The 17,961-nt window shown below is 39.5% G+C and overlaps 1 protein-coding gene across 1 annotated transcript; it reads left to right on the forward strand.

The window, feature by feature from the left end:
* Positions 1-12,425, forward strand: il17rel (interleukin 17 receptor E-like). Its single transcript, XM_004553952.5, has 18 exons — positions 1-308; positions 1,652-1,679; positions 3,261-3,410; positions 5,158-5,264; positions 6,031-6,145; positions 6,477-6,521; positions 6,929-7,068; positions 7,475-7,546; positions 7,641-7,695; positions 7,811-7,974; positions 8,639-8,683; positions 9,750-9,807; positions 9,992-10,137; positions 10,705-10,764; positions 10,854-10,911; positions 11,369-11,476; positions 11,881-11,937; positions 12,034-12,425. Exons 1-18 carry the CDS (start codon positions 207-209, stop codon positions 12,153-12,155), a joined length of 1,632 nt encoding a protein of 543 aa, XP_004554009.1. The 5' UTR covers positions 1-206; the 3' UTR covers positions 12,156-12,425.
* Positions 12,426-17,961: the final 5,536 nt, after the last annotated feature.

Raw genomic sequence — 17,961 nt, forward strand, 5'->3', positions numbered from 1 at the left:
GTTCGCGCTACATGTTGGATATCATCACTTCCAGGACACATCAAACCAGAGAACCTCAACATTCAGCTACATCAAGCCCACATCTGAGTTTATCACTTAGCCCCACCTGGAAAAGAAAAAAAAGGGGAAAAGATTAGAGAGTACAAGAAGAGGCACAGATTACAGGGACAGCAGAAAGAAGAAAGTGTCCACACCTGGCCAGTAAAATGATCCTGTGGGTTGGCTTGCTCCTGGTCCACTGCTGCTTGTGTCTGACTGGAGCTGGAGGAGAAAGCCCAGGACTGGAGACATGTATGAGGTGCTCTCAGGTAAAAGAATCAACAAGGATAAAATCACATTATCAGCTTATATTATTGTGTTCTATATTAACTTCTGATATTAGTCACTGCTGCTGATGAACTTGTGTAATAATACTTCTTAATATGCCAATTTGGCTGTTTTTAGTGAGTGAAAATAACAGAAATATACAGATGTTTATAATGAGTCCTGTACTCTTACAGCTGTGGTCATTACTGGGGCTGTGATCAAACTTAAATCTGATTTGTGATGATCCAATTCTAATCTCAAAGGCTCTTCAGTTCACATAGAATGAAAACACACGACAGCCAGTTAATGACACTCTGATTCACCTACTGGGAGACAGTTTTACAAAGCTACATCCTGCAAAGCCTCTTCTGCTGAGCTTTTGTTAAAGGAGGTAGTGATACATGCTTTGGTAAATATATCTAATCATTTACTGGAGCCCAAGGAGGAAACAACTGCAAATGTATCTGGGTGGAGGGTGAATAGTCAACACAACATGTTTACTCTTTTTCAGCGACCTGAACTTTACAAGCTTCATTTTCCTCCTTTCTCCTCCCTTGTCTTGCATGCGTACAGTTAAGATAAAGCTCTTTATCATTTGCAGGTTTCTACATGTGTAAGCGCTTAATAGTGTAACTCAGCACCTCGCTGTAGCAAGAAAACAATCGGTGACAGTCGGTTAAAATTCTGAAAGATGAATTCGAGATGTGTTTACAGTCAAAACATCATCAGGTTCTGTGAGGTATCTCATGGGTGGTAGATCAATGGAATTAAAAGATTTCATTTCTTAAAAAAACAATCCAACAAAAAATTCTTGGAACTATTGATGGTTACAAATCACATTCCCCACAACATAAAAATGAAGGCACTGTTTATTCTGGCACAAGGATTTATGAAATATGTTTCATATACTTGACTGGTGAACGAGGATGCATTCCTTCAAGACCACAGTGAATCACATTCCTTCATTATTATTATTATTATTATTATTATTATTATTATTATTATTATTATTATTATTATTACTATTTATATTAACCAAAGACAACTGTGTTACAGTGCTCCAGCTGTGGGGTTAAACACACACACGCACGCACGCACGCACGCACGCACGCACGCACGCACGCACGCACACACACACACACACACACACACACAGGCAGAGTCTTACCTGAAAGGAGCAATGAGGATGTAAAAACTCATTGTTGTCTGGGAATCCCCTGTCCTGCAGAGCTGCTACCTTTGTTCTGTTAAGAGTAACTTTATTGATGAAACTCCTACACAGAATTCACAGAAAAGAGCCTGCCATGAATCACTCTGTGTTTTCTCCTTTTCTTTCTTTTTGCAGGGACTTCACTGCAAGACCAAAGGAGGCTGTGAGTATAGACTTGTCGCCACTTTACACCAGCAGTCATGCATCCCCATTGGGTGTTTACTTGCACAATAACTCAGCTAATATTAGCCGACGAACAGGAAAAACTGATAACGCCTGCATTTGTTGCCTTTATATTTTACTGCAATGTTGCCAAAGCAACTGCATTCAGCATTTAACATAGAATTCAAGGCTGGGTTCAAAAGGTCTGTAAAACAACACAAAGACCATGCCTCTGAACTAAAGTGAGAAACAGTAACCACATTCAAAGATCTTTAAATGAACCCCACCCATAGCATTAAAACGATTTTTTCCTCCCTCACATGCTAAATAAGACCTGATAAAATCCCGATAAGCTTGAGAAGCAGTGCACTGCTGCTATCTGTAATCTCTGCACAAAATACTGAGTGTAAGTGTAAAATGCTAAAGAGAAATTCAAATGCTTTGTATAGCAGACGGCAAAGGTGGGAACGCTGCTGTAGTTTGTTCTCTACAGTGTTGGGAAGGTTACGTTTAAATGTATTCCACTACAGATTACAGAATACATGCCCCAAAATGTATTTTGTAATGTATTCCGTTACAATACTCAATGACAGTAACGTATTCTGAATACTCTGGATTACTTAATATATTAACAAGCTTTTTACAACTACATGAATGTGATTTATTACTATTACTGAAGGTTACTCGCCATACCAATACCGACCAGATTTTTAAATCTTAATATAAAATGAGTAACAGTAGGGTGGACATTAGGTCAGGCTGCAGTTTTTGCAGCGATCTCGTATAGTAAACTATTCCGCGCGTATATAAAACAGGTCCGCGGCTCTGAACCGTAGTAAAGGGACCTCTGGCAAATACATCAGGTTCATGTCGGGCTCGTAGCCGAAAACTATCTTTACTTTGTTGCCTGGGTCAACTTTGCGAGAGACAGAGAGAGGCGTTGAAAGGCTGCTTCAGGCTGTGTTCGTGTTTTCCTGAAACACGAACACAGTGTTCAGTCGAGTCTTAATTATTTACTTACAACTGGACTACCCTGCCCATGAGCCTACATTCTTTAGGGTTATGTCTGTAACACTCTGCCTATTGCTTTCATATTACATAATTTTTTGAATAACATTTAAAAAAAAAAGTTCTTCACGTCATTATGCGGGCCGCAAGTAGGGGTGTCACGGGCCGCGAGATTGAGACACAGGCAGTAGAGCGTCTTAATGCGTCTCTTGTTTGGGTTTCCGCCTGCGTGGAATTACCAAAAATAGAGAGGGGACAGTCTAACATATGAAATAGGAAAAGAACGCCATGTAATCCATTTATTTCAAAAAGTAACCGTACTGAATACCACCTTTTAAACGGTAACTGTAACGGAATACAGTTACTCATATTTTGTATCTTAAATACGTAACGCCAGTACATGTATTCCGTTACTCCCCAACACTGGCTCTCTATAAGTAAGTAACAGCATACTTCAAAGATCCTTTTACCCACATTTGGTACACAAAATCCACACCTTCATTTTCCTCACAAATCCCACAGTGTAACTTTTTCGTTTTTTTAAAAATATTTCTCTGTCCCCGTTGCTGTGCAGATTCATTTCCACGTCCATGCGAGAACCCCGCCGAGAGTCTCAACACCTCCACCGTGTTCCACAACGTCAGCCTTTCCACGGTCATGAAGTGTGAGAGGATGCAGAAGTGCTCGCTGTGGCTCGGAATCAAAGCAGTGGTGCAAATCGCTGGTGCGTAAGTGTGATGGCTTAAAATAGATGGTCCCATATCTGTTTGTATAAAATGCATGTGCTCAAAAATGGCAACAGTTTTTACAGTTCAAGCAATGAATGAAAATCTGTTTGGGTGAACAGAGGTTTGCTTTGGCACAGGGTCTAGTCTTTGACTTCTCTCAGTCTTATAGCAATGCGAAATTACTGAACCACTGACTCAGTGTGTCACCCTATTAGATTATTTAGTTTAGCCGCTTATTAAAAGCAGCTATTATAGTATTAAAATCCACTTACACTTGAGCTCCATGTTGCAGTGTTTAGTTTGGCACCAAATCATTTTCCATGCACAGTTTACCATCCAGGTTGCTTTTCCCACTTTTTCTTCCTTTATGTCCCACCTCCCAAAGCCCCTGTTATCCACTTATGCTATTGTACTATTTTTAGACAGTTTTCTGGATTTCTTACTTTCAAAAGATAATCTCACTTTCAATCCAAGTGACTAATGCTGGCATTTCAACTATAACATTTCATTGTCTCAGTGTATCACCCTGTGTGTGCACACTGTGTGTGGTCTTTTTCTGCGCTGGAGCACGATGCTTTGGCGCCAGAGGCAGTCAGCTTAAGTGGGTTTCCAAAGTGATTTATCTAAGTTCACATGTAAACATGCCCAGAAATCACATTACTCTAATCCCAGTACCGCTTTGATGCTTTTAGCGTACCTGCTTGTTTGATGTCTTGCGAGGAGTCAGTGGACGGCCGATGTCACACTAATCTCTACATGTTCAGTGTGGTGTCTTTGTCTTCTTCACTTAAAGCAGCCTACTTCCTGGTATGGGCTGTACATTTCAGATGTGACTGCTGTTAAAACACTACACCGGAATTTCTTTTGATACTTGGAAGTAATTGGGAGGATTCGGCATTGTTAATTAATTGCTTTCAGAATAAAGCCAAACTGTTTGTTAAACCACAAAATCTTCTTTCTGTTTTCACAGAAGACATAGGTGTGGTGAATCAGTATATCTTAAGGGAAACTTTGACAAAGAGGTGCTGAGTGACTGAAGTTATCGCATGTAATTAATTAAGTTATACATAGAAGGACTTTTTAGTTTTGGAGGACAATCATTAACTAAACAGAGCCCATGCCTCTGTCCTAACACACTCATGCCAACAGATACATGGCACGTGATATTGTTTAATTTCCTCCATCTGACTAAGGTCATTATTCAGTTGTTTTCTTTTCTCCTTATTCAAAACGTCCTTAACAAGGAAGCGCCAAATGGAACTCTTAGGGTGTAGTCAACTCAACCTGAAAACTAATGATGTTAGAGATGATAATCACAGATGACACACCTTAAAGGCATTTGCTGAAGGAAGTCACATTTTATAAAATGCTACGAGCTTCCATGAAAAAAACTTCTGCTTTTGCATGGTAAACATGCCAATTGACACTTCATGTTCCTGATAATGCTGACAACCCATACAGTCTGATAAGGTTTACACAGGAAGACACATTGTCAGACACATCCATCCGTGTGCACAGCGTAATACAGTAAACCTGGTAGATTTCCAGACTATCCGTCTTGGAATTGAGGAAACCCTTTGCTCAGAAAAAAAAGTGCCTAAATAACTTCTTCCTGTATGGCACCTAAAACAGTGCCAACCTGCACCAAAATCAACCATTTAAAAACCGTTTGAATGGCTAACTGGCTGGTGCTGGTTACTGCTACAGCAACTTCAAAACATATTCTGGTTTATGTTTCCACAGACTCCATCCACGGCGTGTCCTTTTGTATCACAACCGCAGGGAGGATGACGGGGTGCAGAACCTTTAGCTTCACAAGGGCATCAAGAGAAAGGATGTCTGGACTGCAGGTAAAATCCCTAGCACAACTGGCATCGCTGGGTGTTTGTGGGACATTAATTAATCCAGAGTGTTATGCTAGAGTAGCTTTTCTGTTAAATGTGCTGTGTGTAGCACTCAAATGTTGCCAACCCAGTAGTGCCTTCCTGCCCTCTTTTGTCTTTCCCTTCCCGCAAATCGGGGAGTTTGCTGATGAGGCAACTCTCGATGTCCTTCCGGTTCCTCTCGTCTTGTGGTCAGGAAAAATACATGACCTTTTTCCACACATCTGGGAGATCCCATTTGCTCTTAAAGGTCACTGGAAAACTGACTCATATGCCATCGTAACCTTCACAAAGGTTACGGAGCTCAAAAGCCTTCCCCAGCTGATGCCCACGATGGTGGAATCGGTGTGTCACATAAACTGTAAACAGAAAGATCATCAAGCATGATAATGTTTTGCGACATACCAAAATTTTGATTGCTGCCGGGTTTGTGGCGTGTCCTCTTTTCGCGTTTTGAGCCACACCCCACTTTGTAGATGATTTTGTAAAATGAAAACAGTGACAGAGGAAATAAACAGTTCAATGTGGTTAGCATCACCGTGCCTATGAATATTTCCATAGTCTAGCTGGCGTCTTCAGGTCTCTCAGGAAGACACAACAGTGGTCCGGCCAGGCTAACTGGCTTTCCAACTGCTTCTGAAATGGATGTGGTCATTTCAGCATATTTCTGTACGGCGCAGCGTTTAACAGACATGTGACAGCTTGTGTGCTTTTACCTGCCTCTTTCCTGCAGGTTGAAATTGAGAACAACTGCACTGAAGTTTCTCCAAACCAACAAGTGCAAGTAACAGTGTCAACAGTCCCAAGTTACTGTGGAATGACCTGGACCAGCACCTATCATACTCCAGGTAGGATTACATGCACTTTGTCCATGTGTTTGCATAATTATGCAAACACAGACTGAAGGGCATATGACTGTAACCATGGGTAACTAATAAACAGTGTTACACAACCAGCCCTGCCAAGTATTTCCTTGTAACTGGTAGAAAAAAACAAACAGGAAACCTCATAGTGTGTTCCACTGCTCTGCAATGATGAATGTCAGTGATTCAAAGAGTGTAAACATCTTAAGTGAGTACTGTGTAAAAACTACTCCCACATGCGTGATGACACGTGAATGACAGGAATTTATTTACGCATGAGTTGTTTCTTTTTTAAGTGCTTCACTTTTCTCAACAGGATGCAGTCATGAAGATTTTAGAAGACATGTTCCGGAGTGCATCAGTAAGTGTAAATATGCTCGGGATCTGCTTTCTCCTTACATGTTTTAGTTAATGCAGTGGAGTGAAATAAAATATCAAATATGCAGTATATATGCATTTTTAGGGCTTGTCCTCTTCTCCTCACCCCAAACCGGTTGCCCTTCTCTGAGCCTAGTTCTTCTGGAGATTTCTTCCTGTTAAAAGGGAGATTTTCCTTCCTGCTGTTGCCTCATAGAGAGTTGTTTGATTGTTGGGGTTTTCTCTGTGTTATTGTAGAGTCTTTACCTTACATTACAAAGCATCTTGAGGTGAATGCTGTTGTGATATGTATATAAATATATATGTAATATCTATATAAATAAAATGTAACTGAATTATTCAACTGGACCTTTTTGTTTTAATTGTCGGACTGTTTCACGTCTCTTTCAGCTGGCAGACTGTCGTACAAAGTAAACCCAGACAAGAAGGAGCTGAGCGTAAATGTTTCAGACATGCTCAACGATCACAACTATCACCTCCGACTCTGCCGAAAGGATTTCATCTGCTCTGGCACAGGGGCTTATATGCTGGTGAGACTCTTATTGGAATAAATATGAATGGAATCAGTGCAATTATTTGTGTTCTTCAATAATATGAATATATATAAAGTGAGATCTGTGAGAGATGGGGTAATGTTCCATTATGTGACAGTTCAAGAAAAGCGTAACAGGTCTAAGCCACACTTGTGGACTTTCCTCCTCAAGTGAGTCATTGGGTTATTCCCTGTGTGATTCTAAATTTAAATGTACTCACTCAATAAACTGCTTAACGATCATATAACTAACAATCAGGACAGCGCAGTATTCCCTGAACAAAGGGGCAACTGAAACAGTAAGGATCAAAAGTCAAAATGTGCACAGTGAACACAAGAACCATCATTAACTGCCACCCAGACAGTCATTCCACAAATAATCAAAGGCTGTTCTCATTTTCTAGATAAAGAAGGAGCAACCCATAAAGAGTGCCACCTTCCCATACTCTCGACCTTTGCCTTGCCTCTGCATTGAGGTAATGCTATGACTCCCGGTCTTTAATCACGGTTTGAGTTTCTGCCATAAATTCCACAAAAGACCTTCAATAATCACTGATAAATTCATCACAGGGCTGGTCAGCGGTGATGGACGCCCCAAGAGTCCAGGTCTGCCCGTTCAAAGACCGTGAGTCCCATTGTTCATTCAAACAGATGACAAAATTGCCAGCGTGTGCTGTAGCATTTGAAAGCTGACAATGTATCATAACCATCCAAAATCCTATGACTTCATTCGCCTGCAGGTGTTGAGGAACTGTGGTTTGGAATCACCTTTGATCCACTGGAGGAGACTCTGTTATGGGAGCCTGCTTGCCCAATTACAGCTACGGCTGCATTGTGTCAGATGAGAGATGATGGCATCTGTGTGGATTTGCCACATTCCTCCCAGAATGTTACCAGAGAAAAGGTACACACCTTTTGGATATTTATAAAGGGAGCTTTCTTAAGCTTGGTTATCCTTACAAATCGCTTAAGTGTAATTAAGCCGATGCCCTTGTTAGGCAACATTGCACATGAGCACACACATACAAGCCAGAACTCTCACTCAGTTTACGAAGAGGCTTGACAGAGGTTTGAACAACCTGAAAGTCATGTGCCTGGTTGTATCTGAGAGATGAGTCACAGAAAATGCAGAAAAAATGCGGACACGTCAGCTTGAAGTGGAAAATCATGACTGATCTGATTTCAGATGTAGCTTGTAGTTGCAGTTGTAACCTCTTTAAAAGGTGGAAGCCTCAAACGATCACATAAAAGTACATAAAAGTACAACATAAATGTTGAGCTGTGTTTCTTGTTTATATAAGTCAAGCCAGACCTACATATAAAGTATATCGGGAGAATGAAGGGAAACCCTAAAGGAGTCCTTATTTTGACACAAGACATTTAGGCTGAAGGGATACTTGGGAAGACTTAGGCAGATGCTTCACTTGAAAGACAAATATAGCTCTTTGAATCTAAACACAATATGAGTCACCCAGGCTAATGATTTAGGTCATCACTTGTGTAACTGCAATTCTTTATTTATAAGAACTTGTGATTCATTCACAAATACTTCTTTATTGCTTTTTCAGATAGCATTCTCTAAGGTGGATCCCCATGATCGACTGTGCGTCAAGGTAACAATCTTTCTTTCGCTCTTTTCATTCCACAAATTTCACTAGGGCATGTCAACTTGATACGCTAGCAACAGTGAAACAAACAAAACCGTTTTTTTTTGCTTTCTGTATTTGATTACAAAATGACCTTTGCACAACATTAGCATAATGCAACGCAAATATCAGAACTGACCTGACAGTTCAGATGACTGAGATCATCTTGGTATAGTGTGACATCTTTAAAAATGCTAAGATTGAGAAGATATATTTAATTTCTTGGTCAGTGTGTGACATTACTGCTGTAAGTTGGCTTATTAAGCTAGCTGACTCATTATGGAAAAACTCTATGGCTATCCTAATAGCATGCTATGTGCCATGTTATGTTTTAATTTTATCAGGATTTTATCAAGTTCTTTCTTGTCACTTGGAAGTCATCTTGAAATGCGTAGTTATTTTGAGCCATTACCTAAACTAACGTATATTCTGATGGTCCCTGGTAGTTAAAGACTGCACGTATAGAACTAACAACCAAATAGGCTTAAAAAGCCATGATACTATGATATCATCGTTTACTCTTCTGATGCCATGAGTTTGTCATTTTTGCTATCATTTTTAAAAAACAAAACCAATATGCCCACTGACATTCTCCGGCTCAGAAAGCTAGCGACAATCCAGGTCACAAACACTCAGACAAGGAGGCTCTAATTATCCATACCCTTCATTACAAAAGCAGGAAACTGCCTACAAGAAGCAATGCTGCTGGGTTGCAATTCTTACACATGCAAGTTTTTGCATTTGCACTAACTCAGTAATAAACAACATGTATTTATTTAATACTAGAGTTCTTGTTATTATTATATCAGCTTCCTGTTATTGAGCCAATAACAGGAAGTTGTGATCAAATCTGCATTTCAGAAGTGAGAGTTGAGTCCTAAACGCAAAGCAGAAGTATCATTATTAGACTGTTGAACTATTTTCTATGGGTGTGCAACAATGATTTTAGTAAGCTCTCTTAAAACTAAGAGTAATGTGTTTGATACAACAGCTCGATGAAGAATGCTCAAAAATGTTATTCTGTCTTCATCAGTTTACTGCAGGCTCTCAGTCCTGGACCAGGTGCCCCTTTGCTGATGGGAGACTCCAAGGTGTGACTTATTATTTTCTTCAAATTTTTGCTAATTACATCATGAGTATTTTTTGCGATGCTCTGATGGTCTATGGCAATGTATTGACCCTACTGTGTTCACATGTTCTATAATGGATGTCTGTAATGATGATAATAATCTTTATGCATGGTGGTGCTGTATGATGATATCTTTAAAAATTCAGCATGGGAGTTGGTTACAACAAGAACAGAGGGGCGTGAAGAAGTGAAGATGCTGTCACAGATCTCTGCAAACTTTTCTGTGGAGTTGTGCGTGAAGTCCGAGGGATCCCCTGAGTGTCAGACCATTGAAACACACAACGTGCAGGTGGTAGGTGCAACACATTCCCAGCGCAGACGGCACTTTTTAGAAAAATAGAAAAATATCTTGTTGCAGATTTCTTCGACAGAGTTCTAGCTCATCATTAGATCTGATGAGTCTAAGTAAGAGTGGCAGAACAAATGTCTGTTCGCTCCCTGCATGCAATAAACTTTTGCCCTAAAACATCCTATGTGTGCAGTTTTTTTTGAAGCAGCCTGCCACAGCACGCTTACACAGATTGTGTTCCAACTTTTTGTCGTACATGATCCCTGTTTATTGCATGTTGCCTTTTTCGTTGCTAGGAAACTTCACATTTTCTTGAAGGTGTCGTGACTTTTAAAAGTTATTTGCTATCAACAGAACAAAAAAGGTAGTAATTACATCTTTTACAATACGCTTTCCAGCAATCAAAAGGGATCTGTCAACAGATTAGCAAGACCTAGTGTGCAACAAGATATCTTTCTCCTGAACGCATCATGGTTATTATCACATCAAAGAAACAGGAAAAAACAGAAACCATGACAACTTCCATATCGCCTGCAGGAAAAATTTCATATCTTTTGTCTTTTTTCTCAGGAGAAACAAAAAGCTGTTGATTTAAATCTGAAAGGGGCGTCCTGCAACTCATGTCTTCAGGTATGTTTGTGTAGTAGATCCTTTGACTTCTTTGCACTTCCTATTTAAAAAAAGACTGTTGCTTTAATGTATCCTTTTTATTTGCACAGGTAAAAAGGCTTGATGTGGAGTATGCTGCCACAGCCATCCACTGTCTGAAGCTGTGCAGTAAGTATGATTTCTGCTAGAGCTGCTTCCCATTAAAATACGTTCTGCTCTTCATTTCTGCTTCAGTCCTGTGTAGTCTAACCAAACTTTTCCTTTACTATTTTTCTCATAAAATTTTGTAAACCTTAGGCGATGCACCAGTTTTGAAATGTAAATAGTTTCCAGTACAGTAACACAGCTTGCGTTTATTGCCATGGGAATTCTGAGGTGGTATAATTGCAAATGCATGTGCATCTGAAGTTTGGTGTCTTGGCATCATTTTGAAAAATAAAAGGATGCTTTGTTGTGCGTGCAATGCTTAATGATACTATTATGTTCAAGATGAAAGGTTCTGTGGAAAATAAGAAGTACCAGTTTTTCCTTTACATATAATTGGGGATTCAGTCATTTGAGAAAGTGCAGAGAGCAAGATGCAAACCAAATGGATCATCTAACAAACTGTAAATTTTCTTTGCAGGTGACTCATCACCTCTTCGTTCAGACTTGACCTGGGTATTTGTGCTGACTGGTGTTTGCCTCTTTGGAGTAATATGTGTCACTCTGGTGCTTCATGTCCTATTAACAGGTAGGTTGAAAAGTTATTTGGCTAGGTGTCAGGCTACCATTTTATTTTATTTGGGGACATACTGTGATGTAGGCCCTTTTCCAGTCCCTGCCCATCAAACTCAAAGATTTTGCAGCGTGCTCTGGTATATGCAGGCTTCGTGTTTGACTCTTTGTAAGGGAGTAAATGCTGAGTTTGCCTCAGTAAACTATGCTGGTTAATTATGTCCTAATGTTAACACTCATTTCTAGCTTTTCCTTTCCATCTTAGATGTTTGATTATTCAAATTTGCCTTCCTCTCTTTATGGATGGATAGACAGTAGCACCCAATTGCAATCGGCCGACATTTGAATGAAAAGCAGCCACGGAGTTTGTCATTTTATTGATTTGCTTCCTCATCACATTTCCCCCGTCTTCTATTTTAGTGCATCGGAGAAGGAAGCAGAAAATAACCGGAGTCCGTAACGGTGAAAAGCAAATAGGTACGATTATGACTTCATTTGCTTAACCCATACGATACAGATTTTCTTTTCTTTTACCCGTGCGCATATCTTAGCATATTTCCTCTTTTGTTGCAGATCCCCCTCCCACCTGTCTGGTGTCTGTGTTACAAACTCAGCCGGTTGTCCACGGTGGGGTCTTCATACCTGATTCACCGCAGTGCGGAAACAACGAGAAGGCCAACTTACTCTCTGAATGACCAAAGTGTGAGGCATAAAGATGTTACAAAAGCAACTAAGTTCTCTGTTGAATTCAGTATATATTGTAGGCACTGACATTTCAAACGGTATGTAGCTTTCTGCAGAGGTGCTGGTTTGTATGCTTGTTCTAGTTACTGGCTAATGTATTTTGTGTGGTTGTGTTTGTTTGGGAGAAAGTTGTTTTAAAGGTAAAATTTCATTTAATCTTGCAGCTACAAAGGTTTTTGTTTCAAAATGTTTATTTTCAATAAAAAAGGCAAAATACAAAATGCTGTTTTAATTATTGTTTAAATGCACCATTATTATATCATTTAACCCTATTTTTTCACAACATTGTTTTCGTCAAATCTAATATAATCGCAATACATTTGCATTAAAACACTTGCAGTCATTAACACCGACTTCACCTCAACACCAAAAGCTTACAAGCCTTATACTTTATTTTGCTGCTCCATATCTATTTATGTCCTTACAGTTTTATAAACACTTTGCTCTTTATGTTCAGCAGCTGTTTCCCAGTTTTCAGTGAAAGTTTCCATGTCACTGCTTGTGCACCTGCTCACATGAGCCAGAGCTGCTGATAGCTGTGTTTCCTTTTAACTTTAATCCAACTTCCTTCAGCGAGGAAAATTTCCATTCACCTAGAAAATATATTTTGATTCACTTGGAGTAAAAACACAAATCATCAACACATTACCTGATGATGAGCATGTCAATTACTTTCTTATTAGATGTACTATAATTGCCATGTATATAAAAACCATAGATAAAACACCAATGCAACTTTTGAAATGCATCACTTTTTATGGCAGCCCACATTTTGTTGCTCTACAGCCAAAAACTGGTTCATCAATTACATTTTTAGCTCCAGGTACTTTTTCAGTCTGTCAAAACATGCAGGCTGTTGCACCATGTCATCTTGAATTGTAAGTAAGGTAATTAATATTTCCACATCAATGAATCTTGGCTGTGGTTAAAAACACAAATAAACAAAAAGGCCGAGTGATGTTTCTACATGGTAATGGAAAAGCACTGTTTCTGACATTTTAACGACATGCGCTCATTATTTTTCATATCTAGATAGCATGTTGCAGAAAGGCAAGTATAGACATCCTCTCACTCCCAACCAAATAGATTAAAAAATACCACTGTGACTCTGCACTTTTATTCTTTTACATGCTATGGCAGCCTGAACATAAAGTATCAAAGGTAACAGAACTTATTCTATAGATAAATGTTCCTCATCAGTGTATATGGGTCAATGTTACTGTTACCGTTGTTTATTTAATCTCCGGTAATCGATCACATTATATAAAGTCATATGTTTGTATTGTGGTTGTCTGGTGAGTGCCGCAACTTTTTCACCTATTCAACCTGCCTGTTTTGCTAAACTGGACATTATAGGAGCTAATGCTTCCTCTCTAGGGCTTTATTTGATAATGTGCTAAAGAAGAGGAAATGTTTTCACACTGCGCCCTAACTCTTCCACATTATATATATTGGCTAAGATAAGCAAAAGGAAACATATCTGTTATATAATAATCAGTTCAATTCAATTTTATTTATGACACTAAATTGCAACAAAATTGGCTAGTAAATACCCTAAAATAATGCCAAGGCTTTTTTACCGGCTAATGCTAACTTTGTTTCCATACGCTTTCACTCTCAGCGCAGAAATCAGAGCCAGTGTCAGCTTGTCTGGCATGTTCGTCTCCCATCAGATTCCTGTTGAAGAACAGCCAGAAAATGCTAATGGCCTCTCATACACCCAAAACACTGGCTTTGTATATATTTAAGTGAAACTGGAGTCATTAGGAGTTAAGCATGAGCTTAATGATACTATTATGTTCTTAAGGACATTACTTTCTTCTGTCCATTTTCCTCAGCATTTTTAAGGACAAATAATGCTGAGATATGCCAAGTTTTCAACTAATAGGAAAATCGCTGTTTGGAAAATTTTTATTTTAACCTGTCAAACCTGTTATGGTTGGCTTTTTTCCATTGAAGATTCAACTAAGTGAATGGAAACAGGTGATATGGTTTTGTAACAGGATGCTAGTAACAAAATACTCAAAGGATCCAATTTAAAATTAGTCCTTTGTTGTTGTTCATGCGTAGGCGCAACATTGATCGAGTTAGATGCTGTTTTTTTCCTCCAGTCATTCATAGGTCAAAGTTAAGTGGCTTAAAAAAAACAAAAAACACATTCCATTGAAAAGGAAGATACAAGGAAGTGACAAGCAGCCAATGTAACAAGAAAAAAAAGTTGCAAGACCTTCAGAAAACCATTGCTCAATATCATTTTTCAAGTTTCTTTCTGTTGGGTCTGTCTGGCACAGACCCACCGCTGGAACGAGACAATTCTACTACAACGGCACAAAGCATTGGACACCAAGCAGAGCTCTTTGTTTGATCTCGTGCACGAGGGAGAGAACTGTGACCTGCTGGTACGAGGAGTCCGGTCCACCTAAACAAAGGGCTCTTATACTTACACAGATACAGAGTAGGTGTCCTCTCATCGTATAAATCAGTAAGAGAAGGTACGACCTCTCTCATGAGCTTAAGATGTGTGTGTATCCCAGAGTGCTCTGGGAGGCACACAGTCTTTGCAGACTGCTAAGGATCAGACCTCTATCATTATGCAATGGATTATAAAACTCTAAGAATATATGAGTATATATTTCTAAGTATAAATGACAATTCACAATTTAAACCTAACACTTTCTTGGCTTATGGTTGGAAACAAAATACAAAGAAAAGATTGGTGGGTCACGAATTTTGTACAGTACTATAGTAGATTTAACAGACCTATCAAACACCCCCTTCCCAAAATCTCTACCTAAATGAACATAAAAACATAATGGAAAGGATTTCCTTTTGATTAAATTCCTTTATTTTAGCATTATGCAATCCTGTTATTCCAACTTAGTTAATCTACGTATTTACTGCAGTTGAGTCCAACTTAATTTAATTGAGTTGATCCAACATATCCAAATTACATTAGTCCTGCAAAAATACTTAATGCTAACAGAAAGTAATTTATCAAGGTGGAAATCCTGTCCATGATTATTTTAAGTTCAATAGAGTTATTCTCTATAGTGTTCAACATAGTCTAGAGCAGGGGTGCCCAATCCCGGTCCTCGAGAGCTACCGTCCTGCAGCTTTTAGATGCATCCTTGTTCCCACACACCCGAATCAAATGAATGGCTTGTTATCAGGCCTTTGCCAAACATGATGGCATGCTGAAGAGGTAATCAAACCATTTGATTCAGCTGTGTTGGAGTAGGGATGCATCTAAAAGCTGCAGGATAGTAGCTCTCGAAGACTGGGATTGGGCAGTTCAAATCAAATCAAATCAAATCAAATCACTTTTATTGTCACATCACATGTGCAGGCACACTGGCACAGCACATGCGAGTGAAATTCTTGTGTGCGAGCCCCACAAGCAACAGAGATGTGCAAACACAACAACACAAACGAGCAAAATACAAGAATGGCCAACCTGAAACTAATAAATATATGTACAATATATAATAGTGTATGCATTTCTGGATGTGTATACTAAATATTTTCCTACGTGTGTGTGTGTGTGTGGTGTGTGTGTGTATGCACATTTTTACAAATTAAATAGTTAAAAAAAAAATTAAAAAAATAAATAAATAAATAAATAATAATAATAATAATAATAATAATAATAATAATAATAATAATAAAATATATAAAATATACAGAGTTGAATATGTGCAAAACAAGTGGCATTTATATACAGTGTGGAGTGCATAATGTTAAAGTTCCAGTAGTGAAGCTGAGGTGTCTATGAAGTGTTCAGCAGTCTGATGGCCTGATGGAAAAAGCTGTCTCTCAGTCTGCTGGTACGGGACCGGATGCTGCAGAACCTCCTTCCTGATGGAAGCAGTCTGAACAGTTTATGGCTGGGGTGACTGGAGTCCTTGATGATCCTCCCCGCTTTCCTCAGGCACCGCTTCCTGTAGATGTCTTGGAGGGAGGGAAGCTCACCTCCAATTATCCGTTCAGAGCACCGCACTACTCGCTGGAGAGCTTTGCGGTTGTAGGCGGTGCTGTTGCCATACCAGGTGGTGATGCATCCAGTGAGGATGCTCTCAATGGCACAGTGATAGAAGGTCCTGAGGATGCGGGGGCTCATGCCGAATCTTTTCAGTCTCCTGAGTTCTGGTCTAGAGTCTGGTTAACATAAAACTTGTCTCCTTATCAGGGTCATGGGGGCAGGGGAGGCTGGAGCCTATCCCAGCTGTCAAAGGGTGAAAGGCAGGATACACCCTGGACAGACAACCATTCACGCTCACGGGCAATTTAGAACCATTCATTAACCTAACTCCGTTAACTGCATTGGCCAGTGCTAACCACTATGTAGCTCTTTCTCTCAGATATGCCTGGATTTCCTAGCAATGTTATTGTCATACTACACTTTTAATTTATACTGGAATCAGTATAAACGATATGATAGTCCTTTTAGCCACAGCCTCGCATTCTTGTGTCACAAGGACCAGAATGTGCTTCTGTTAACATGTGAGCCTTGGTAAAAGTTAGCCAACTGAATGTTTTGTTTACTTAACAAGTCTGAGGCCGTGGCTTGTTTTTGTCAGAAAACACCCAAACTTGACTGCTATAGTTGTTCATAGTACAGGCTTCTATAGTATTAATGGTGTGTATATACGAATGGCAACAAGCATTAATAAAGCATTAATAAAGAACATTAACATTAGCTCTCATTCAGCCTGTATAAGGCTTCTTAGATTTTAAGTAGAAGACGTAGGTCAGCATTACCTGTTTGTCTAAATCTTGGAAATTTCCTGTCTCCCTGCTAATGTCTGAGAAAAAGTGAACAAATTCGTCTTGTGTGATTACTGAAGTGAAACCTGGGGGAGGTGCCGTAGTGTGGGTAAACTTCACTGCTGATTTATTTCACATGCGAAGCAACCACAAGTTTAGGTGGTGACACATCATCCGTTCAGATTTGTGTTAGTGGGATCTTCCTTAGTTTTTCAGCTGGACAGTAACCCAGAACACATCTGTAATGTTATCTGACAGTGACGTAAACTCACACGGCGATTCATCAGCACTCCTGATCTCTCCCAGTGCTGCGAGCTACGCATATCTGACTCAAATAGTGTGGTAAGAGTTAGAAGGCAGACGGAAGAAAAAGTATAAGGAATGTGCTCATTCAGCTAGTTAAGACTTTCCCAGCTGCCTCAGCCTGGCTCTGTTGCAGCCTTATTCCTGTCAAAAGGGAGTTTTTCCTTCCCACTATTGCCTAGTGCTTGCTCATAGGGGATGATCCGATAGTTGGGATTTTCCATCTAATACTGCAGGGTCTTCACCTTGCAGTATAAAGCGCCTAAAGGCAACTGTTGCGGTTGTGATTTGGGGGTATCAAAATAAAATTGAAATGAAGGTAACATGAAATGAATTAGGATGGTATTCACTTGTAGGATGACACAGACACATTGCTCATGTCAGCAATTGTGATAAATATTATTGAATCTGTTAACTAGGGACATTCTTCAAAAATTTTTTTTGTATGTACCAGAAACCATTTAAAGAAAAGCTGTGGTTCCATCCCATATTTATAAAGCCATGGCAAAACTCTTCTAGGAGCACTTTGGCTTTTGTTTGAACAGGCTTGACTTCTGATTCTTAAAGATTGTCTGGAAAGCAGCCAAACATCCTGGACAGCTATGATAATAAAAAAGTTTCTGTTGTAGTGACACTTGTCTGTACTACCCAAATGTTTCTCGAACTTCCTTGTGATTTACATACGCAAAT

This window comes from Maylandia zebra, linkage group LG17 (assembly GCF_041146795.1).
Source record: "Maylandia zebra isolate NMK-2024a linkage group LG17, Mzebra_GT3a, whole genome shotgun sequence".
Classification (NCBI taxonomy): Eukaryota; Metazoa; Chordata; class Actinopteri; order Cichliformes; family Cichlidae; genus Maylandia; species Maylandia zebra.